This window comes from Silurus aristotelis, assembly GCF_946808225.1.
Source record: "Silurus aristotelis genome assembly, chromosome: 10".
NCBI lineage: Eukaryota > Metazoa > Chordata > Actinopteri > Siluriformes > Siluridae > Silurus > Silurus aristotelis.
This window is the reverse complement of record NC_139583.1, coordinates 23,235,510-23,259,461: the sequence shown is the minus strand read 5'-3', so window position 1 is coordinate 23,259,461 and position 23,952 is coordinate 23,235,510. Positions and strand designations below refer to the sequence as shown.

The 23,952-nt window shown below is 37.5% G+C and overlaps 3 protein-coding genes across 5 annotated transcripts; 2 read left to right on the top strand and 1 right to left on the bottom strand.

Moving 5' to 3' along the window:
- Position 1: 1 nt before the first annotated feature.
- mtif2 (mitochondrial translational initiation factor 2) lies at positions 2–4,789 on the top strand. 3 transcript variants are annotated; one of them, XM_083552969.1, is made up of 3 exons: positions 2–118; positions 2,452–2,560; positions 2,655–4,789. In XM_083552969.1, the coding sequence occupies exons 2-3, from the start codon at positions 2,456–2,458 to the stop codon at positions 4,635–4,637; spliced, it is 2,088 nt and encodes a 695-aa protein (XP_083409095.1). In that variant the 5' UTR covers positions 2–118; positions 2,452–2,455; the 3' UTR covers positions 4,638–4,789. The 3 variants fall into 3 exon arrangements, with proteins under 3 accessions (XP_083409095.1, XP_083409097.1, XP_083409096.1); XM_083552971.1 differs by having other exon boundaries at positions 87–118; positions 2,660–4,789; XM_083552970.1 differs by lacking the exon at positions 2–118 and adding an exon at positions 177–773.
- Positions 4,790–6,257: 1,468 nt separating this feature from the next.
- Positions 6,258–8,770, bottom strand: serp1 (stress-associated endoplasmic reticulum protein 1). Its single transcript, XM_083553206.1, has 3 exons — positions 8,460–8,770; positions 8,088–8,163; positions 6,258–6,976 (listed from the first exon to the last, which is right to left on the bottom strand). The coding sequence occupies exons 1-3, from the start codon at positions 8,541–8,543 to the stop codon at positions 6,936–6,938; spliced, it is 201 nt and encodes a 66-aa protein (XP_083409332.1). The 5' UTR covers positions 8,544–8,770; the 3' UTR covers positions 6,258–6,935.
- A 2,892-nt stretch (positions 8,771–11,662) lies between these two features.
- On the top strand, positions 11,663–23,407 carry eif2a (eukaryotic translation initiation factor 2A). Its single transcript, XM_083553012.1, has 14 exons — positions 11,663–11,798; positions 12,027–12,096; positions 12,185–12,256; positions 12,940–13,058; positions 13,985–14,084; positions 15,193–15,275; positions 15,425–15,498; positions 16,420–16,564; positions 16,685–16,801; positions 17,800–18,374; positions 20,398–20,502; positions 21,086–21,202; positions 22,621–22,686; positions 22,918–23,407. Exons 1-14 carry the CDS (start codon positions 11,735–11,737, stop codon positions 22,981–22,983), a joined length of 1,773 nt encoding a protein of 590 aa, XP_083409138.1. The 5' UTR covers positions 11,663–11,734; the 3' UTR covers positions 22,984–23,407.
- The last annotated feature ends 545 nt before the right edge of the window (positions 23,408–23,952 follow it).

Genomic DNA, 23,952 nt, shown 5'->3' with positions numbered 1-23,952 from the left:
AACACACACAACACACACACCTCTACTTTGACAGCTCTACAGGAACGGGCTGCTCTCAACGGAAGTGATGTCACGAGCGTCACAGGAAGTCTTAAAGCAAGCCGGAAGCTTTTGCACGGTATGAATTCAAAGTCAATTGGTTTATGCTTGAACATGCTGTATTTATTACACTTTGCGATCTGCTGTATTAAAGGGTGGTAGTGTATATATTAGTGATTGATAGAGTTATTTGATGTGTGGTGTGTTTCATATGTGTTGGATAATGAGAAGGAATGCACGTGATCTATGTATCTATCCTGATACAACGTTTAATTAAAATAAGAATCATTTCAGATATACACTGATGAGGTATAACATTATGAGCACCTGCCTAATATTGTGTTGGTCCTCCTTTTGCTGACAAAGCACTTCTGACCCGTCGAGCATCAACAACTTGAACTTCTTCAGCAGTTTGATCTACAGAAGCTCGTCTGTTGGACCAGCCTTCTCTCCTCACGTGCATCAATAAACCTTGACCACCCATGACCCTGTTACAGGTTCACCACTGTTCCTTTCTTGGACCACTTTTGATAGACACTGACCACTGCAGACCAGGAACATCCCACAAGAGCTGCAGTTTTGGAGATGCTCTGACCCAGATGTCTAGACATCACAATTCGGCCCTCGTCAAACTCACTCAAATAATTACACTTGCCCATTTTTCCTGCTTCTAACACATCAACTTTGAGGAGAAAATGTTCACCTGCTGACTAATAAATCCCTCCCACTAACAGGTACCATGATGAAGAGATCATCCGTGTTATTAACTTCACCAGTCATAATGTTATGCCTGATCGGTGCATGTAAAAGCATACTTGCTTTTGGAGTTCGTGTTTAAGGATATTGTGTTGGGATTTTTAAATGACAGAAGCATTGATAAGTATTTCATACCACCACTATTTGGATTCCACTTCATCTTGTAGACCTTTACAGCAGTGTAGTGTGTACTGATCTGACACTGGATATTAGGATCGAGACACTGTGACATCCATATGTCTGTTTGGCACAGGTCTGGAAATTTTAGATCACTTAGGAGGTTTAAAGTATCTAAAAATATACATAAAAATCGAGAACATATTTTGGGAGAAGTAGTATTAAATAAGGGGTGTAACGGTACACAAATTTACGGTTCGGTACGTACCTCAGTTTTTATTTCAGGGTTCGGTTCAATTTCGGTACAGTTAAGGAAAAAAAATGCAAAACATAAAATTGCTTGTAGTTTTTCATTAATGCAGTTTTTTTTATTATTAACATTTGTGAACATCAACAGTTTATATTTTTTCAAACAATTTTAAATAAAATGCCTATTTATTAAAAAAAATGCATATATTTTATATATATATATATATATATATATATATATATATATAAATAAAATAGAATAAATAAAATTAACGGAATACATTTATTATATTGAATAATTTAAGTAGTCGATTAAAATGTAAATTATTAAATAGATTTAAATAAAATAGTTTACATTTGTTAGACCCCATTTGGGTAACACAGATGTGTAAATATATCTGTGTTTGTGTGTGTTTTACATTTAATATTTCATTTTGAACAGATATGGTCTACTTAACTGTTCTGCTTATTTCAGCATACTTTAACGAAAGTCTTCATTCATTCCATCCTTCATTTATTCACTTCCTCGATATGTGGAATAGTTTCTCCTTTTAAGAAAAACATTTGAAGCTGTACATAAAACGCAAAAGAATCCATATTGCCAGACTGTCATAAAAAAAAAAAAAAACATTGGCGATGACAGGAGATGGCATGCGCAAAAACCAAAATCTTTCCGGTCTGCCACTTAATATTTTCATGAGGGAATTCAGATTTTTATTATTTCGCACGTAAAAAGAATTGCACATGTGTACCCAACCGAAAGCCTTGTACCGAAACTGTTTGGTGCGAATAAGTGTATCGTTACACCCCTAGTATTGATACAAAATGTATCAATCCGTTTTAGCACAGCGCAATGTTTAGTACTATTCTGGAAAAAAAGGTTGGCTTACAATTGGCCCAAATAGCTAAGTCTGCACCCAAGCCCGATTATGGAGGAGGTGCTTATAATTACAGGTTTACTTTAACATAAAAAAATATCTATGCAGGCTGACACGAGTCAGGCATTTTTACAATGTTTTCAGTGCAAGAGCTTGCACCACAAAATATTTATAGCACTCCTGTCTAGTTTTATATATCAATAATCATAACTACAAATGTAAAAACAGAAAGTCATGAGAAATTGAAGCAATCACATTAATTGGCATGCTGTGTCCTAGTCACCTAAGGTTTGTTTCTGTATCCTTTAGATGTCAAAATCTTGTCACAAAGCATATTATTCTGATTAATCCTAATTTATAAACCTATTTCATACCTTTTCACTTGCAGTAACTGAGTTTAATTTTTCATCAGGGCCATGATTAAGAGGTGTGCCGTCCTGTTCGGGAGGGCTGTATCAGCCCATTGTCTTGATGTTCCACTGTACACTTCCCATCATGTACGATATCTGGCTGCTAAACCGGTAATGCGACAACTTTGCAATTACTATTATGGAATTTAAACAGTTAGAAAGTATGTATTTAATCTATAATTCAAATTTTGTTGTTTTTGTCTAGGATAGAGTACATGGCAAAGGTAAGAAGTTTATCCTGAAGCCAGTGAAATTAGAGAAACAGGAGAAGCAAGAAGTGGAGATCAAACAGTCTATGACTGTGGCGCAACTTGCCGAGGCTATGAACAAAGACACTGATCATGTATATGAGGCTCTACTAAACACAGCTATAGATATCTATGAGCTGGAAGAAGACACTGTATTAGAGGAGAAGTGGCTAAAAGAGGCTATAAAGAGGTCTGGGATGAAGTATAAATGGGCCAAGATAGAGGAAAATGAAGTGAGAGAAAACAAAGACATTCAGAGACAACCACCACCAGATCCTGCTCATTTAGTGGCTAGACCTCCAGTAGTAACTATTATGGGGCATGTGGATCATGGGAAGACCACACTGCTAGACAGCCTAAGGAAGAGCCAGATTGCTGTACAAGAGGCTGGAGGAATCACTCAACACACTGGAGCGTTTCTAGTCCAGCTTCCTTCTGGGGAACTGATTACGTTTCTGGACACCCCTGGACATGCAGCATTTTCTGCTATGAGAGCTCGTGGAGCCTCGGTTACTGACATTATTATTCTGGTGGTTGCAGCTGATGATGGAGTAATGAAGCAGACCATTGAGTCCATACAGCATGCCAAGAAAGCCAAAGTGCCAATCATCTTAGCAGTAAATAAATGTGATAAGCCTCATGCAGAGCCCCAGAAAGTAAAACAAGCTTTGCTGGCCCATGATGTTGTATGTGAAGAGTTTGGAGGAGATGTCCAGGCTATCCATGTATCTGCTTTAAAAGGGGAGAATCTAATGGAGCTGGCTGAAGCCACAGTTGCACTTGCTGAGATGCTAGAACTAAAAGCCGACCCTAAAGGTTTTGTAGAAGGGACCGTCATCGAAAGCCATACGAGCAAGGGCAAAGGACCTGTAACCATGACAATAATCAAACGGGGCACTCTAAAGAAGGGTTGCGTACTTGTGGCAGGCAAGACCTGGGCTAAAGTGCGCTTACTGTTTGATGAAAACGGCTGTACTTTGACAACCGCTAGGCCTGGCATTCCTGTGGAGATTGTTGGCTGGAAGGAACTACCTTCCGCAGGCGAAGAAATTCTGGAGGTGGAGTCAGAGCAGCGGGCTCGCGAGGTTGTGGAGTGGCGTGCATACATGGAAGAACAGAACAAACTAAAGGAGGATCAGCAAGCCATTGAGGCCAAACAGAAGCAACACCAAGAGGGCTATCAGAAAGAGAGGGAGAGACTGGCGCATCTCAACTGGAGGCAGAAGAAAGTCGCTCGCTACAAGGCCAACAAGCACCAAGTAGCCTACAGGCCTAGTGAGAAGACAGAGGCTGAGAATGTCAGTCTGAATCTCATTGTCAAAGGGGATGTTGATGGTTCAGTGGAGGCCCTTTTAAACATCCTTGAAAGTTATGATGCAGAGGAACAATGTGCATTAAATATAGTGCACTTTGGTGTTGGGGACATCTCAGAAAATGACATTAACCTGGCAGAGACGTTCTCAGGAACAATATATGGTTTCAACATTGGAGCTAATAAGTCAATACAAGACATTGCTGCCAAAAAAGGTATTCCCTTAAAGATGCATCGTGTCATCTACCACCTGATAGACGACCTGAAAGAAGAGCTTAGCAGTAAATTGCACCCGACTACTGAGGAGAATATAATAGGAGAAGCCTCTGTTCTGGCCACTTTTGATGTGACTATAGGGAAAAAGAAAGTCCCAGTGGCTGGCTGCCGAATCCAGAAGGGTCAACTGGACAAGAAGTTAAAATTTCGACTCATTCGAGGAAAAGAGGTTGTTTGGGAAGGGGCTTTGACTGCACTAAAACATCATAAAGACGATGTTCAAGTTGTTAAGACTGGCATGGAGTGCGGTCTGTCTTTGGACAAGGTTATTGACTTTAAAGTCGGAGATGAAATAATCTGTTATGAGGAGACGGAGAAACAGCAGAAAATATCTTGGGATCCAGGGTTTTAACAGCTCACCTCAATCAATCTGTTACATCACCAACATGTGGTGTTGAAAATATCTATTTTGTCAGATTATTATGTCCAAATTTGGATGTTTCTGGCAATTTCTGTAATTTATCCCATGTTTAAAATAAATGTGTATAAAACAAGTGGAAAAGGTATCAAGTAGCATACTAATTCGTCAAGGTTTATTTATTAAAAATTTTTAAAAGTCACATGAAATCAAAATAAACCAAAAACAAAATGCTATTATGTGTAATAGAAAATTTTTTAATCCTGACTGTATGGAAAATGGAAATTTGGATTCTTTATATAGAAAAGCCAAAATTCAATTTAGAAAGGTCCATTCATACAAGATAATTTACCTATGTTTTTTCACTAGTTTGCTAATTGCTAGCATCTTAAAATCTTGTGTATGTAAACAAGTATTTTGAGTAGGGAAATCTCTAAGGGCAAAAACAGCTATTTTAATGGCTGAGTAAGCAATTAGTAATCAGCAGTAACCAGTAGTGATTGTGTCCCATAAGGAGCTTTGTTCTCTGCCAAAGGAATTGTAAGTAAAACAAGCTTTTATCTGGCGAGACCAGGTACAGATTACTCCTATTTATCTAACCATATTTATACTAAGAAATACTTGAAAGGAAGAATAATAATGAACAATGAAATTAAGCTAAATAACTCTTCATTTTTGGGCTTATTTTGACAAACTGGCTCAAATGTACCTCATAGGAAAATGTATACACTGTATAATGTATATATACACTCACTGTTTACTTTATTTGGATCGCCTTTGCCCCTGGTAATGTATGCAGTTAGCCAATCATGTAACATCAGAACAATGTGAAACATCACAATGCTCATACACAATTAAAGTCACAGAGATCACATACGCTTGATATAAACATTACCTTATCTGCATTGTCCTGCTGACACATGACTGTCCGAAAACAGCATTAATAAGCAGGGGGTACAGGTGTTCCTAATAAAATGGAGTTTAATTTATAAGTAAATTCTGTAGCCCAAAAAAAAATTGAAGTGTTAAAGTCTTTTGAATAACACTTTGTGAAATTATGCTGCTTATAATATTTTATGTTTTGGAATGTCTGAAACATTTACATCTATGGCATTTGGCAGACGCTCTAATTTGTGTAAAAAAAACATTGTTTAGTGAATGTTTACTTTCAAAAAGATTCACTATATAATTGACTGACAGTGTATGATTTAATTACTGGTGTTCCTGTATGTCCTAGACATGCTAGCATTACTGACAGGGAAATTAATCAGGAAACAGTGAGGAGAAATCCAAACTTTACCTCAGAAACCTTAGTGTATGTTAGTAGATGAAGCAGCTTGATGCTAATTATAGCCGAAACGCTAATGAGAAGTTAATGGTAATGTTATTTAAGTAACTACTTTTTCGCCTCAGGTGACTGCTGCTTGTTAAGTGATTTTTCAGCCAGAAGGATTTTAATTTGCGTATTTATTTTCATTGTTTTCGGTGTGTTACAACTGAACTGTGACTGTTTTGTTACCTCTGACACTGTGGTAAAGTGGTACACGTCATTTGTGTTTGACTGACAGGAGCACAAATCAATTTGCGAAAAAAAAATAAAATAAACAAAGCTCATTCATTTAACTGTTTTATTGTTAAAGATCATTCGTGTGGAAAGCAAAAAAAAAAAAAAAAGAAAAATACATAATTTTACAAATTGCTGCTGCCCAATGCATAAACCCGACCTCAAAGACCTTCATTTACTTCAGCTGACAAAAAAAACAACAAAAAAATTGAGTTCTAAACAGCAAAAAGCTTGCAGGAATGCAAAAAAAGGTGCATCACGCCACATAACCAACATCACTGTATTGCAGTTCAGGACAAATCTCTATACTTACAGCAAGTTACTCTGACCTAAATTGAGACCTGATATTTTGGCACCCATCCGAGTTAAAACATGTCATGGTGTATAAGAACAGTCCTTCAGGGGAAGAAAGAACAGCTGTCTGCGGAATCACTGTTGAAACAATCAGCGGCAGAAAGGTTTGCGGTAATAACTGTGTGCCAGCAGTAGTGTTCGTCGGACTGGAATGTTTGGTAAGATATGGCTTAGCTGTTCTTACATTTTTCATTCCTCCGCCACTCCTGTAAGGCACATGAGCTCAGTATTGTGGTAATGGCTATAGAGATTTTAAATAAGACATGAAGAGCTGAGAGTTAATCTTCATTCTTGCCAGCAGAGTTGGAAAAGAGAAAAGAGGATTGTTGGGAGATGTTGATTTTAATGATGGTGGCGGTGGTCCGTTTGTCTCCTTACATCCCCATTCGGATGCTCTGAATGATCTGGAAAATGGCTGGAAGGAAAAAGAATGTATAAAAGAGTGAACTGAGATTCTTTAGATTAATTTATACAATTTTTAAGCTATTTGTTCATTTTGTATACCTACAGTATAAAAGGTTTCATGAGTGTGTATGCTGCACATGCAAAATTTGCTAATTGTTAAGTTTTTTATTTGCATACTTCAGTTGTGAGAGTTTAGACTGTTTTATTAGATTGAGGTGAAAGATTTCAGCCACATCAGATCCTGAAACCTTTACCCATCACTAATTGTACTGTGAATTTTTATTAATTTTAATTTTTTTATTTGATTTTTTACCACAGACCAGGTGATTCAAAGCATTTCAGTGCAAACTGAACTGTCTACGGTTGTGAAGCATACCAAAAATGTTGTACTTTTTGGCAATTTTTCCTAAACGTAAGAATTTCTAAATTCGAGCTCAATCTCATATCTAATTGTACATTAGAAACAAATGTAGCAGCTTTAATATACAATATACAATCAAACTTGACTAGGATTCCAATGAGATCTGGAGATTTATACGACTGATTATAGATTTGTAATAAAAGCAATGTTCAAGAAAGTAGGTTTCAGTAGAAATCGTATCCATGCTACGATTAAATACTCTGGCTGGGCGTTTACTACCATGCAGAGCGTGTTTCTTAGAGGTGTTGCTTTATTATTACCGATTGCATCAGTGTTTTTTATGGCTTACATGCAAAGACTGATCTGATCCGTGGTAGGATTCTGAATCAGCCTTAACATTCGGAAGAATGATTTTCTGTTTTTTTCAGATGATAAATGCTCGAATGCAAGCTTTTTGTTTGTGTGATCATTTAGTGGAACGGATGATTGAATTCTTGATTCTGCCATTTCTATAGACATTTATCAAGGTTTGTTGATAGACGACAACCATGATGACCATGTTGACAAGGTGTGGGTGTGTGTGTATGTATGTATGTATATGTGTGTGTGTGTGGGGGGGGGGGGGGGGGGGGTGTTGAGTGGACTTGGCCCTCAACATGCACGACTCTTATTTGTAAAGGAAAGCCAAACTGTGCTTATTAGACCTTTTGTCATATAGACCTTTGAGAAATTTGAGTGTATGTGAAAACTGAAAACTAACCTGATCCACACACTACAAAGACGAATAACGCAAGGAGCCAGGGTCCTACTGCCGCTTTTTCGTCTTGTGTGCCTCTCTGAAAGAGGAAAAAGAAATAGAATTATTTATAAACATATATATATATACACATTAGTGTTATTTATCTTGATGACCGGAAGTGATCAGAGAGTAGCTGCAATACTTCATTGGAAAATATCCATATAAGAAGTGATGGTGTTTTGGCTTGAGCCAACAATTTACTGATCAGGTACATATCAAGATACACACACACCATCACGAAATATATCAAATTAATTATGATTAATAATTAGTATCAACCAGCAGCATTTAATCGTGTAAAATGAATGATCAGATGCTGAAGCTTCAACCTACTGTTGATTTGGCCACATTCCCTCGTTGTGTGATGTTTTTGCTGTGCTTCTCGTTCGCCATGCGTATCCTCTGTTTCGCCACCATGTTTACAGTAATTTAAAATAAATTTCTGGATTGATTAAATAACAAAAATCATAAAACAAATCGTTCAGGCTTGAGGGAAAAGGAAAAAGGGTAGCTGGCTCTCGGTCGTACTCCGAAAGATGTCTACGTACGCACAAACCCAGACTCCGCCCTCGAAACCTCTGTGCGCTTACGTCTACTCCGAAACACAACGCTTACGCACCCATACGCGCAAACGTAGACAGGGACAGACTCCGCCCATTAACCCGTACGGAGACACGTACGCACACCAATGACACCGCCTGCTGATTCAAATGTGGAACGTAGGCAAAAGGGTGACTCCGCCCACCCACCTCGATTCCGCCGTCGTGGCGAATCCAGACTGATTGACGCGGCGGCGGCGGGGGTGACGCCCCTCAGCTGAACCCTGAACCGTGAGGTCGAGTTCACACACGATCACTGGATAGTTGCTATCATTGTTTTTACATATATATATATATATATATATATATATATATATATATATATATATATATATATATATATATATATATATATATATATACAAGGACATGATTAATATAGTGGAATATTTCATCAAGACAATAACATTACAAAATAAATAATAATCATGCATTCATTCATCTGTAGTAACCTCTAATTTGACCAGGGTTGCAGTGGAAATCACTGTTGGACACACACACACACACACACACACACACAGACACACAGACAGACAGATAGATAGATAGCAGTATAAATTTACTGTCCTCTGAAAATAACTCAACATACTGCCATTATTGTCAAAATAGCTGGCAACAAAAGTGACTACACCCTAAGTGATAACAGCTGTACATTGTTAAGCCATGCAAAGCCACATGTCCAAATCATCATGTTTATGTTTTTGTCTGCTTGACAGGATCATACAAATGTGTGTATATTGTATTAGAGCAGTTAGAATGTGGTGCTTTGAGTACAATTCTATCATACTGACCACTGAATAGTCAAGTCATGAAGCTTTTATTGTCATTTCAACCATATATAGCTAATGCAGTACATAGTGAAATGAAACAACCCAGGTGCTACATACAACAACATAAAACAACAGTCACAGAAACAGAAAAAAAACAACAAAAAAAAAACACAGGGCCAAAAACTAGTAGAAAGATTCTCGCCACATAAAGTGCATGTGTGCGACTGGTGCAAACAATGCAAAAAGACAACACAGGACATTGCAGGACAATACACAATACATTCATACATTCATTCATTCATTTACCCGCTTATCCGTAATTCGGGTCGCGGGGGCAGCTGTCTAAGCAAGCCCCCGCCTTCGACTGCTGCCCAATCCTCACAGCACCGTCCCTTACAGTCCCTCCTGCAGGTGGTGAGCCCACGGGAAGTACACAATACACAAAACACAAAATAGCTCCGCCAGTAAACCTGTCCTAACAAAATACATTAAGGTGCACAGTAACAGAAAAATTTAAACAATATTGTGCAATTAAACATATAGCAGCAACAGAGATAAAGTGAACTCAACAGAAATAAAGTTAACAGATGTGCAAAAACGGCATGTAAACATTTTTGTGGTAATGATTGGAATTGTGCAGATCAGTCACACGAAGTGAGTAAGAGGGTGTGTTGAGTCAGGTAAAATTGTGCAGATCAGTCACACAGTTGTGTGTAAGTGGATGTTTAACATGGCACCTCATGGTAAAGATGGCCTAGTCTCAGTAACACCGTGAAAAAAACGAGTTACAGTACAGTGGCCAGGGTCATACAGAGGTTTTCCAAGACGGGTTCCACTCGGAACAGGCCTCGCAAGGGTCTATCAAAGAAGTTGAGTCTTGATGCTGTGTGCCAGTTGCAGAAGCTGCTTCAAAATACAGACGCACAAGTGCTGCCAGCATTGTTGTAGAGGTTGCAGAAGTGTAAGGTCCGCTTGTCAGTGCTCAGACCATATGCCGCACACTGTAATCCACCCCTTAATACCACCACTATCACGTCGCAATTATAGAAACCATCAATACTATACAAAAACACAATATAAAAGCATGTGGCATTACAGAGAGAGAGGCATTTCACATATGGAGGGTGAATACCATTTTACTAAAACAAGAAACCCAGTTAAGAGGCTGTAATCCAGTGGTACCGCTTGTATTCACTGTTCTAGAAGTGGTGAACAAACCCTGTCCCGGGCTGAGACAAGCTAGCTAGCTTCAGGGGTTGGCTCTCCTCACAATGTCTAGCTATTCTAGAAAACGTATTTTTAAGTATAGTCTGAGACCAAATCAATTTCTCTTCCTCCGTAGGTGTAAAAAAAAGTCTAACTGAGATGTATTTATGTGTGCAGCGCTACAGACGTATTTTTCCAGTCAACTTTGGCTGTAAAAGTTTACCAACCAATCAGAGGACGGAAAAATGCTGACGCTATTCTGGGCCAGCTAGCTGCCCTGTGAGGCGAATATGAAATCTGATTGGTTATAAAAACAGAGCTTTTTCTTAAGGAGACTGTGGTAAAAGGCCAGCAGAACAGACTGAATGCCCTGGGCAGATTAGATTGACATGGCAGCACATAGAGGCTGAAATCTGATTGGACAAAAAAATCTAACATCCATATACACGTACTGGAAGCAGTGCAGCCAAGAGAAACGCTAAAAAATGAAGAGAATAAACTGTTGGGTATAAATTAATACAATTTCATAAAAACAAATATTAGAATTTAGTTGTAAATGTAGGTCAGTGCTTCGATAGTGTTTAGGCCAGCAGAGAAGGATTTACTGGCCCTGATCGCTCGCCACTGCTACACATATATATATATACACACACACACACACACACACACACACACACACACATCATATAGGGCCAGTATCGCCGATATTGATACATAGACTATAAGCTCCGCCCACTTCACCTGTCTGAAACTGTTGTGACGTATTGCTTCGGCAATTCTGCAATCAGAAACACAAAATCAATCATCTTTTTTGTTGTAGTTTTCATTTGGTTTTCATTTCACTGCATCCACGAAGAAACTGGAAAATGACTTCTGGATTATTAGAAGAATATAAAAGTCGGTCTTTTTTCATTTTTCTTATAATGTTTCTTAGACGAAAATTGAACGAGCAGATGACACACGGACCGAAATCCAATTTTTAACATTATTAAATTATCTGATTATATTTGTACATTTTACACGACACGGTCACATGGGCACTTCTTTCCGCGACTACTTCCGCTTCAACATGGCGCCTCTCACACCGCACTTAGCAGGTAAGAATTCATTTCAAGGTATTAATACACAGATCCTGAAGGTGCGGGTTGGGGTTTTTCACGCACACGCATCTCAGGTGAAGTGAAACGTGTCAGGAATTGGTGGTGAATGATATGTTAACTATAAACTGGAGCTGGATTTCTGTCTGAGGAACACAGACACGGGGCTCTGCTCCCACGTTGACTGCTGAATTACACACTGTAATGATGTGTCTGTTGTAATAACAGTTCGTGGGTCAGATGGAACACTTCTTTTCCGAGGACCACCGAACTTTGAGGAAAATCCAACTTTTCAGCGGTGAGACTTTTTCATTTCTATGAGCAGAAAGTTATACAAGATGCTTCAAACGCTGTTTGACCTTTTCTTGATCATTTCTTTGTTTCAGAGATGAACGACCGAGCAAATATGTGACCTTCAGCAGGGATGGCACTTTGTTTGGATGGTGCAATGGACAGAAGTAAGTATAAATATTTCTATAAACACACACACATTACGTTGATGGCTCCTGATCAGATCCTAGAAGTGCTCTTTCAGGCACCTCCCACTGGATGGAAACTTGGGACCTGCTGGAAAAAATATATAACAGCTTTCTTAAAACATCTGGACTGCTAAAATCTTTTTGGTGTCAAACCATAGGGGCAGCCATGATACAGCACATCTGGAGATCTGGTTAAATGTCTTGCTTAAGTGTCCAACAAGGGAATCTTGGTCTTTAGGTGGTCTTAAGGCTTCTGAATTTTTTGGATCAGTAATCCAGAACTTGAACCGTTAAACAATTCTGGAATCACTAGCTGTGATCTATTTCAATATAAAATACAAAATGAATGAATGAAAGATCTAAATTTGCTTTGATCTTGCTTATTTTCTCAGGATAGCTTTCATGTGATTTAATAAAAAAAAAAATTGTGATGTATCTGTGTTTTATTTTATTATTATTATTATTATTTAATCATTAATTAACCCTTGTATGTCTTCTTCTATGCTTGGAAAGCGCTTTAAGATGTAACTCTTTAATGTAATATATACAATAACGATTATTATTATAGTTATTCAATCAAATCACACTTATATGAGAAGGTTTCTAAAGGATTCCGGCTGCATGAAATGTTTTTTTTAATTATTGTTATTACTATTTTTCAGGGTCAGCGTGATTAAAGTGGCAAATGGAGAATTGGTGAAGTCTTTTGATCTACCGAAAACCACCATGCTGGAATTTTCTCCTCTTAACAAAGTCCTGGTGACATGGAAGCAGTACACCAGTAAGTATGCTAAAGGCTGCACTGAAGTCATGTAATGGAATATGTGTAATATGATGTTATTAACACATTTACTGAGCTTCATGAAGAAAGATCACCTACACATAGGATCAGGTTTTGGGCTGCATCTTTGGTTTATAAATTCTAAACTTTCCAAACATTATGAAACTATATACTTTTTATGTGAACATAAGCTGGGTTATTTTGGAAATATTCCAAGTTGGAAATTGACCAGGTATTTATGGGAATATATTAGAAATTTGGGAACATGTATATAAACTGTATTAAATATAAACATTTTGTTTGGTCATAAGATGACATGTATGCAAACTAATACGGATTAAAAAAATTACTTCTTTGGCCTTGATTTAATTGTTAGTATAATTTTGTAGCAAAATACCATCCACACAGCACAAGCAAGTTTTAAACATAAATATATGTGATATTTATATAATTTACGTGAATACTCGCCAAAATGGACCATTATTTTTTTATTATTTTGTGTGCAGGATAAAATAAATGATCTGTTATATTATGTAGGAATGTACAGTGCATGTAGGGGGTGTGGCCTCAATAATAATTTCAACTAAAATTGCATCAAATCTGGTTGTTTTAACCAAAGATTATCCTGTAAGATTTTTTTAAAACTACATTTAAATTCCCTGTTCTAGGCTAATCTGCAATTTAGTAAACTCCCACTTTATTCCCATTCATTCCCATGGAAAGTTTCCAGTCTTGAAAATTCCCAGAGTTTTGCATCCCTATTTATAAGGAATGTAATTCATGCCCTTTTGTTGCTCAATGCTGTAATAGATGAATCATGGAAGTATTATTGATGGAAATATTTTTAGAATACATTTTGCTGCGTGTTTCTCTGTATCTTTAAATAACAATTAGTATGAATGCTCCGCATTTCTGCAATGTTTCAGAATCACAAGATAATCCTCAGGGTGACGCTAACCTCCAGCTGTGGGATCTGCAAACAGGTGGCTGCATCAAAGCGTTTTACCAGAAAAAAGCAGAGGGATGGTGAGTTACGAATACAATAACAGCAAGTCACGATTATTACATGAATTTTTAGACATGCAGTATATTGACCCTTAAGTTTAAAAGAAACAAATACATGTCATGGAAAGCATGATTTTTTGATTTATTTCTTTTAATGAATTAAATAAATTTAACTAGCCAGTTTAACAAATGCAGTGTTAAAAATCCTTCTTGTGCGTAGACACGTGAAGAACAAGTACATGTCCTGTCTAACTAGGACAAGGTTCTTCAACATTTTTTAAAACACAGACCAGTTTTGTTTTGAAAATATTGGGAGTTTGTTTGGGGGTGGGAATAAGGAAGAGGGGGTTGCATGTATTGTATATGTGGATATTAGAGGTTGACTGATTAATTATCGGCTGCCGCCAAAAATCCATACCAATGTTTTTTTTTTTTTTTGCTGTCGTTACAAGAGCGGCCTCTAGAGGCGAATCACTGACATGAGCCTTCGTGCTGCACGGAGAGCGCTATTATATTAATTATTTATAAGTTATTAATTATATAATTGTATTTATTGAATAATATTGAAAAAATTATATCCTTTATTTCATGATTTAGTACTTTTTTGTATATTTTATTTCTGTATTAAAGTTTAGTATTTTTTTTTTTTTACAGGGAGTATTAAGTTTTTTTTTATAAATCCAGTATCCATTTTAAAAACTATAGGTTGATTAATCGGTTCTCAGCAAGTACGCTCCAACCTCAGATCATGCCATATGTAAATTTGGACACTGGCAAAAATGCACAATGAATAATATAGTGTCATACCTATACACATTTTACTCAGAGCGTTCTTACAACCTTGAAGCAACTCTTTCATGGCCGAGTACTGGGTCAACACCTGGTGGTTGGGGACCTCCGCACTAGCATAAAAAACAAAAACAAATCTGGGTGCATATAATCAGACTTGATACGATAAATGCATATTGGCTCTGCTGGGCCCTTGAGCAAAGCCCTTACCTCTTTTAACTTTTCAAATGAGAGATTTGTAAGTCACCCTAGATAAAGAAATCTGCCAGATGTTATATTATAAACTCCAAAGCATGCATACCTTTATGAATTGATATAATCCGTGTTCCTGTTTTTTAAGGTGTCCGAGTTGGTCGGATGATGAAAGCATCGCAGTGAGATGTGTGAATAATGAGCTTCATTTCTTTGAGAATAATAACTTCGGTAAGGCTTTTTTTTTTCTTTCTCCATCTTTTTTTATTACCACAAAAACATGCTGCAGCTGAACATATGTTTCAGGTCTATAAAAATGGAATATGCCATAAATAAAATTGAGGTGTGTCTCTAAACAACTGTGTTTTGCTTGTGTTCAGAAACCATTGCTAACAAACTTCATCTTCAGAAGGTATCGGACTTTGCTCTGTCACCAGGAAACCAGCCAAGCAAGGTATTTTTGATCAGTTGAAAACCTGTTTCGGTGGGAAGTCTCTGAGGTGTCTGAGCTCATGTATGTAGAAGAGGGTAGAGAGCGCATCCTCTGCTTGTGTTATTTTGCCTTGTGATGGCAGATGACCAAATGGAGGAGAAAAAAGTGTGCAAAAATACATTTTATTGTTGACATACCAGTTACTATAGTAAATGCTCTATCAATTACTGTGTTATGTGTCAGGCCACTTGACACCACCATGCCATTGATTATTTTTCTATAACCACACTGCTTCAAAGTACACTATGTTCAAAAGTATTGGGACACCCGACCTTTCCTGCCGTATGTGGTTCTTTTCCAAACTGTTACCACAAAGCTAGAGGCACACAATTGTATATGATTTCCTCAGAGGTGGTATAAAGTTTTTGCGTTCATTTGAACTTGGAAACCCAAACCTGTTCCAGCATGGCTATGCCCCTGTGCACAAAGCCAGCTCTATGAAAATATGGTGTACATGGTTTGGAGAGGAAGATCTTGCGTGGTGGTTAGTTATTCAAGGAATCATTACAACCCTACTTCGAAACAAAAACTTCCAGGAAATATTCCAGAAGTGTCAGGAGCACTGGGAGCATCCCGGCAATGACAGAGCCAACATATAGATATAGGAAGTGGTACCTCAGTGGTTAAGAAGTTTGGCTTCAGATTGTGAGGTCATGAGTTCATACTTGGCTCTTTATCAAAGTCTTTAACTTGTAACAAGTTGCATAAAGGAGAGACTTGTAAGCTTAGAAGATTTGTAATAGTAAATGTTATAAATGTACTTTAATAATATGGTTGTCTTGTGAACAGATTTTTGGAATCCCTTTCTTCAGGAAAGCCCCATGCATTGTCGTTTTTGTGTATAGCTTACAGCTTGAATATATTTTTTTTGCCTTACACAAGGTTGCTGTGTACGTTCCTGGAAGCAAGGGTGCCCCCTCTTTTGTCCGGCTTTATCAGTACCCTAATTTTAGCGGCCCTACATCAGCTCTGGCCAACAAAAGCTTTTTCAAGGCTGACCGAGTGACCATGTTATGGAACAAAAAAGGTATTTGAATGTGTATTGACTTTGAAACGTAGAAATATAAAAAATGGTTAAAGCTGATATATTTAAATTGTGCGTGTCAAGGTTTATTAGTGATGCTCTGATTTATTCCTTCACCCGTAGCCAGTGCGGTTCTAGTCACAGCCAGCACGGAGGTGGATAAAACCGGCGCGTCATACTACGGAGAGCAGACTTTACACTATCTCGCAACAAACGGGGACAGTGCAGTGGTCCAACTTCGTAAGTGTCCTGTACAAATGTACAGTGTCCATGTATGCAAGTATGCAAGATGACGCAATTTGTGTAAATCAACATTTGTATTGTTTTCAATGATAAATGCAGATGGCAAGTTGACAACCACGCTTAAAAAAATCAATATAAAATATAATAGAACATTGTTTAAAATTTTTGGTTTAGTTTTGAAGACATAAGTATCTAGAATACATAAATAATTCTACTACTGTTACTACTATTCTAATGCTACTGTTATAATAAAAAAAAATGCTACAAAAAGACAATTGATGGAGAAACGCAGCGAGCTTTTGGTGTATAAATGCATAATCATTCGCTGAAAACAACAAAAGTGAGTAAGAATTTAATCGTTTACTGCTGCTGTTATTTGCAAACCTGATGCTCGTGGGTCACAACAGAACAGATCCAGTGCGACTTCCCGAAGTTACAAACAGTTTACACAATAGCACTTCATTCCGTGTTTCGCCTTCATCCGTGACTTGGGGCGCACACTTTTTCCTGCTGCCGGTTGACCCTGTATTCTCCGCCATTCACAAGCGGCTGTGTTGTCTTGTGTCACGTAACTTGAGCAGCCCAACTAATCAATAACGGCGTTCGTTGTCAACTAATGTCATTATCGAATATTTTATTCATTAGTTGTTGCCGCCCTTTTTTAAATAGAGTTACGAATGTGCAGTTTCAACCTCACATTTTTTTTGTTAGGAAATTAAAAGAAATTCATTACCTCTGTATCGAAATAATGCACAACATATTCAAGAAAAATAAAGTACTAAGTAAAGTACAATTCCAAAGACAAATTCTATAATAAATATACATATGTTGTTCATGTTAAAAAATGTTATTCTGTCAGGACAATATCACAGTCAGTGCAATTAATAATGTATTATTGATGGATGACTGACTGACCTGACCCTTTTTATGAAATGTTCTTTGTACTTTTTTGTTTCTGATATTATGTCCAATTTTGTTTCTTTTTTCCTGAACAGCAAAGAACGGCCCTATTTACGATGTGACATGGAACCCCAACTCTTCAGAATTTTGTGTCGTTTATGGCTTCATGCCTGCCAAAGTCACAGTGTATAACCTGAAGTGCGAGCCGGTTTTTGACTTTGGCACAGGTCCACGTAACGCTGCTTTTTACAGCCCTCAAGGCCACATCCTGGTCCTGGCCGGTTTCGGAAACTTAAGGGGTCAGATGGAGGTGTGGGACGTGAAGAAGTACAAGCAAGTGTCCAAACCACAGGCTGCAGACACCACGTTCTTCTCCTGGTGTCCTGATGGAGAGCACATTGTTACAGCCACTTGCTCACCCAGGCTCAGGGTCAGTAATGGATTTAAGATCTGGCACTACACCGGCACAGTTCTGTACCAGCAGGAGACACCAGCAGGGAAAGAACTCTGGGAAGTGGTCTGGCAACCGTTCTTACCTGGAACATTCCCAGAGAAGGCGGTGAAGTACCAGGCAGCTTCAGGTGAACTCTGCAGCATTGAAGCCAAGCCTGCGCAGGTCTACCGACCTCCTGCCCTGCGCAACAAACCCGAGAGCAGCAGCCTCAAACTGGTGAGCTTATATCCTAATTATAATCAAAACCTGTTCAGATCATTATAATATTTAATCAATTTAAAACCAGTGTCCTAATATGTAAAGTCAGGGTTATTTACTTTACCTGTTGTTGTTTAAATATTATGGTGGGTGGAGTATCTGCTCATTAGAGTGCACAATTCTGTGTGTATATATCTGGGGTGTAACCGTACACAAAATTCATGGTTCGGTACGTACCTCGTTTTTAAGTCACGGTTGGGTTCAATTTCGGTACGGTGATGGGGAAGAAATGCAAAACTTCAAATTGCTGGTCATTTTTTCTTAAAGCAGTTTATTATCAACATTTGTTTGTTAACATTGTTCAATAGTTTACATTTTAAAAACTATTTTAAATAAAATGCCTGCTTGGTTAAATAATATATCAAATAATACTTTATAATATTTTATTTTAAAAATTCTATTCAGTTAGCACAAATTCAATTCATTATATAAAAAGTAATAAATGAAAATTTTATGAAATAGTTTACATTTGTTAGACCCCATTTGTGTAATACAGATGTCTGTCAGTGTGTGTTTTACATTGAACTGTTCTACTTATTTCAGCATACCTTAACAAATGTCTTTATTTACTCAATCCCTCGATACGTGGAATTCTATGATATTATCGTAAAAATGTTTGTGATGACAGAAAGGGGCAGCGGTTTCGTTTTAGCGCACTACAAATCGCAATTCCTGTACGGAGTGAGTAGTTATAGTGACACTCCGCTAACTCTAGTTTCTTCAGTACACCCATGGCATTGTTGTCGTTTATGCTTTCAAGTTTAATAATAATAATTATAATAATAAAAACCTTCCCGTGGGCTCACCACCTGCAGGAGGGACCGTAAGGGACGGTGCTGTGAGGATTGGGCAGCAGTCGAAGGCGGGGGCCTGCTTAGACTGCTGCCCCCATGACCCGAATTACGGATAAGCGGGAGAAAATGAATGAATGAATGATAATAATAAAAACAGTGACACAAACTTGCAGTTTTCCACTTAATACGTTCGTGAGGAAACTCGGATATTAACTATATAACACGGAAAAAGGATTGCTTTTGGTACACAAATACTGAACTGAATGCCATGTACTGAATCTCCTCATTTCAGTCCATTATACTCTGTATTATTAGTGTTATTGTTATTGTGTAGAATCCATTATTGTGTGCATTCTCAGGAAAGTCTGCGATATGCTCTATATCAGTTGTCCCCAACATTTTTTGTGCCACGGATCGGTTTAATGTCAGACAATATTTTTACGGTCGGCCTTTAAGGTGTGCCGGATAAATACAACAAAATAAAATGATACGACTGGCATAAAAACTGGTATTTCATAAATATAATAATAAACGTGAATCCACTGTGTTGTTTTTTGTTTATTTTGCTAGCTTGGGGGTTTGAATTTAGCGGTAATGTATTATGTGTTAGCGGCCGGAGCCGGTGCCGGTCCGTGACCCGGGGGTCGGGGACCACTGCTGTAGATGATTTGCTGAGAGTCCACAAAACTTTGTATATATTTTCATGAGTCCACTATACTCTGTATATATCCTCACAAGAGTCTACTATACTGTGCGTGTATATGCTTGTAAGAGCTCCCTATACTTTGTAAATACAGTGTGTTTTTGTCATGAGAGACCACTATGCTATTTGTGAATCCATGTGAGAGTTTGCTATACTCTCTATATGAACTCCTAAGAGTTCTCTGTGCTCTAAGAGTCCATTATAATCTGTATATCTGTACTGTGTCCATATCCATGTTCGACTCCCCTATACTCTATGTACATGTATTATGTATATATTTTATCATCACTGAGAGTCCATTTTGCTCATATGTGCTCTGTATGTATCTCTATATTTAATGAGATCATTGTACCAGAGTAGCATAGTAGCTCTTACCTCAAACACCTCCCTGTCTGAAGATGTTGAATAGTTACTAGTTACAAGGTGATAGCAAATGCAATTAGTAGGAGAGTGAGTGTGTAATCAAAGTCTCTCGTTCTGCTAGCATGAAGAGGAACCACCACAGAACATGAAGCCTGGAGACAAGCAGATGTCCAAGGCAGCTCTGAAAAACCAGAAGAAGCGAGAGGCAAAAAAAGCAGCTAAGCAGGTGTGCTATGGTTCCTGGACTTTTGTAATGTAATCATTTGAAAATTTTATTTGTGTTTTAAAAAATGTTACTAAATGAACTTTAGCCACTGATGTACCTCGGTCGACCAGTTAACAAACGAAATGATCCAAATTGAAAATACTATTAGGTTAGAAATAAGCCCTTTAGTTTCCTTTTAAATCATATGTACACTGTATGGACAAAAGTTTGTGGACACCTAACCATAGGTTTCGTATGTGCTTTTTGAACATCCCATTCCCCACTTGCAGTTATAATAACCTCCACTCTTCTGGGTAGATGTTCCACTTGATTTTACAGTGTGGTTGTGGATATTTGTGCTCATTCAGCCACAAGATATTTCACTCCACGCAGCGGCATTGTCATGCTGGAACGGTTTTGGGTCTACTTTAAGTGACGGGAAAATGTATTGCTTGAGAGTTTGGGAAAGAACCACACATAGCTGGGGAAGACAGGTGGTCCAGTATTTTTATTTTTTTTTTGTGTATAACTCTAGAGTGCAGGCCTGATTTTCTGATTTTTCACAAGTTCTTCTTGACATATTTAGATTTTTTTGTCATTACAGGAAAATAAATCTGAAGTTCCTGCTCCAACTTCAGAGCCTCCACCCACCAGAGAGAATCCTGTAACGTCTACAGATGGAGACCCTGAAACTGACAAAAAGATTAAGAACTTGAAGAAGGTATGTTAGGCATTCAGAGGTTGGGGATTAAGGGGCCCTGATTAATGGCCCTACAGCGGCTTTCTAGGGGTCATTAGATTTGAGCAAAACTTTCTGATCTTTGTTCAACTAACTACATGGACACTACAGTTTATTCAGAAATGACGGCCTGAAATGTTTTATTCTTCTTATACCACAATAATTGTTTTATTTATATTTAATTAGGCTTAATTTTGTGAAACATTTCCTATGCAGGTTAGTTTCCTTCTTTCTGTTACGTTTTCCAAAAAAGGGCAGCTCATCATGTTACTGAGAAACCTTGATTTCCTATTATAGAATACTTAGTTTTATAAAGCATTTATACCAACCAAGCATAAGATAAAAAAACAATTATAATAATGACAATAAAAAACAAAATGCCTTAAGTGTATCAAAATAAACTACAAAATACGGCAGCCACACATTTATCAAAAGAAACTACTGTATTCTTGTAATAAAAAAATAAATAATACTTTTACCAGGGAGCATGAAATTTTCTTCACAAACCTTCCATCAATTGGCCTATTTTATATGTTCCTTCACAATGACACTGACTCAGTTGATTAATAAGTAAACAACAGCTTTTTCTTTGCCATAAATCTGACATACGCAACCAGTTAACAGAACAAATATACACATACATAATCCCTCTGATCGTCCAGATGAAGGTTAGTTTTAAATGAACAGAGTTTAATGTTTAACAGTTTGCAAATGACTCATAATTGTATCCTAATTTCGTTACTTGGTGTTTAGTAACGAAGGGCTACTTTGCAATCAGCAACACTTAACTCAATGACTAACAAAGCCATTTTCATTAACCCTATCAAATACAGTACAAATTACAAAAAGACGATTTTATATTTTGAATACGTATTTAAATACGTTTCAAAAATACTCCCCATCCCTGCGTATACCATTATGACTGGTAACCTGAATAACACTGATTATCTCTTCATCATGGCACCTGATAGTGGGAGGGATTTATTAGGCAGCAGGTGAAAATGTTGTCCTCAAAGTTGATGTGTTAGAAGCAGGAAAAATGGGCAAGTGTAAGGATTTGAATGAGTTTAACAAGGGCCAAGTTGTGACGTCTGGGTCAGAGCATCATCAAACAGCAGCTATTGTGGGCTGTTCCCGGTCTGCTCAACCCAAGCTGACGAGTAACCCAAACGTTAGGACCAGAACATTCATAGCAGCTATCCTATAGCTATTTTATAAATCTGTTTGAATATTAGTGATCTTACTGAGACAAGCAACATCTTTTGAGATGCTAAACTAGCATTGTTGTCTGCTTCTTAGCAAGTAGGAAAACTGTATATATTTTTTGGGGCTGTTGCTTCTGACTTTCTTTAAAATGGTAAATTCAGAGGAAGCTAATCTCATTCTGTTATCTGGTTCAGAAACTGAAGGCTATTGAAGAGTTAAAGGAGCAACAAGCAGCTGGCAAACAAATGCAGAAAAATCAGGTACATTTATCATGCATTTTATTTATTCCACTCTATTATTTTGTTACATAAAACCGGATTTGTTTATGCTCATATCCATATATGTATGTACTCTATGTACAGCATTTTCAAACATTATGCTTTCGGTATTGATCATATGTCATGGTGTGTATGTAATCTGAGAATCATGATCATGGCAAATGCATAAGACCATATCTAACATGATTTCTTTAAATGATTGTGTTCTCACAGCTGGAGAAGATGCAGAAGGAGGCACAGCTGCTAAAAGAGATCGAGGCACTTGAATTAGGGCTATAACGCCCCCCCGCCCCCCACCCTTCACAGCACTACCGTTCCATAGAATAATGCATATAACGAGCTGAACCAGAGCAGATGTCGGACTCAGTCTAGGATAAACATCTATGAAAAAATGATGTGCTGCCACGTTTTCTTCCTCCTTTAGCACACAATGTGATCAAGAATCATTGCCTGGACTTCTAAAGGCTTTATTGCTATGCAATCCGTTCTATGTACAGATAATGAGGGAAGTTTTGCTTTTCTGCACATGCAGTGAAATCAGTGGAATTAACATTACGGTAGTGCACACACAACATGCTGAAAACATTATACATTCATATGATGTCATACTGGTCATACTTTTTTTGGGTAAAAAGTGTATTCTCCATAATCTCAATTATATGTTGTGAAATCAACGGTAAATAAAGAACACATTTCAAGATAATTAGTATTTTTTCATTTCATTTTGCTTGCAGTATTTTTGTGAAGGAACTAATATTACATTTCTACTGGTATTATAAAGTTGTTGATTTTTTTGGTTTGATTTTTATTTATTTAACTATGGAACTAGTTATATGAAACTAAACTGCTGGTTAAAATAACTAGTAAAAATAGTCATACAATCCAGTAGAGAATATAGTTTAATTTAAGGTTTTTTTTCTGTAACTTTGGTGAATTATTGACTGTGTTTAATATGAATAACAGTGAATTTAAAATACATTAGTACATTTCCAAATAAAACACCTTCTTTGTCATGATGTTTGCCAACTCCTTGATCATGGTTGGGTTTTTATAGACCATTTTTGTGCATCTTTTCTCACAACCAGCTTTCATGACATCCAGAAAATGTAATCTCTGAAAAGGACTTATTCTGTGCTAACAATTCAACACTCGTAATACCTATTGAGAGGCACTTGGACCTCTAGATACCAGTGGTTGTCTGTACAGAATCTCCACTATGTGCCAAAACTTCCTGGTGTGAAAATTTCA

Coding starts and splice junctions, on each gene's coding strand:
- mtif2 (XM_083552969.1), top strand. CDS start 2,456: ATGATTAAGAGGTGTGCCGTCCTGTTCGGGAGGGCTGTATCAGCCCAT. Junction 2,561..2,654: donor GATATCTGGCTGCTAAACCG/GTAATGCGACAA, acceptor GTTTTTGTCTAG/GATAGAGTACATGGCAAAGG.
- serp1 (XM_083553206.1), bottom strand. CDS start 8,543: ATGGTGGCGAAACAGAGGATACGCATGGCGAACGAGAAGCACAGCAAA. Junction 8,164..8,459: donor GGAATGTGGCCAAATCAACA/GTAGGTTGAAGC, acceptor TTCCTCTTTCAG/AGAGGCACACAAGACGAAAA. Junction 6,977..8,087: donor CTTTGTAGTGTGTGGATCAG/GTTAGTTTTCAG, acceptor TTTTCCTTCCAG/CCATTTTCCAGATCATTCAG.
- eif2a (XM_083553012.1), top strand. CDS start 11,735: ATGGGCACTTCTTTCCGCGACTACTTCCGCTTCAACATGGCGCCTCTC. Junction 11,799..12,026: donor TCTCACACCGCACTTAGCAG/GTAAGAATTCAT, acceptor TTGTAATAACAG/TTCGTGGGTCAGATGGAACA. Junction 12,257..12,939: donor GGATGGTGCAATGGACAGAA/GTAAGTATAAAT, acceptor ACTATTTTTCAG/GGTCAGCGTGATTAAAGTGG.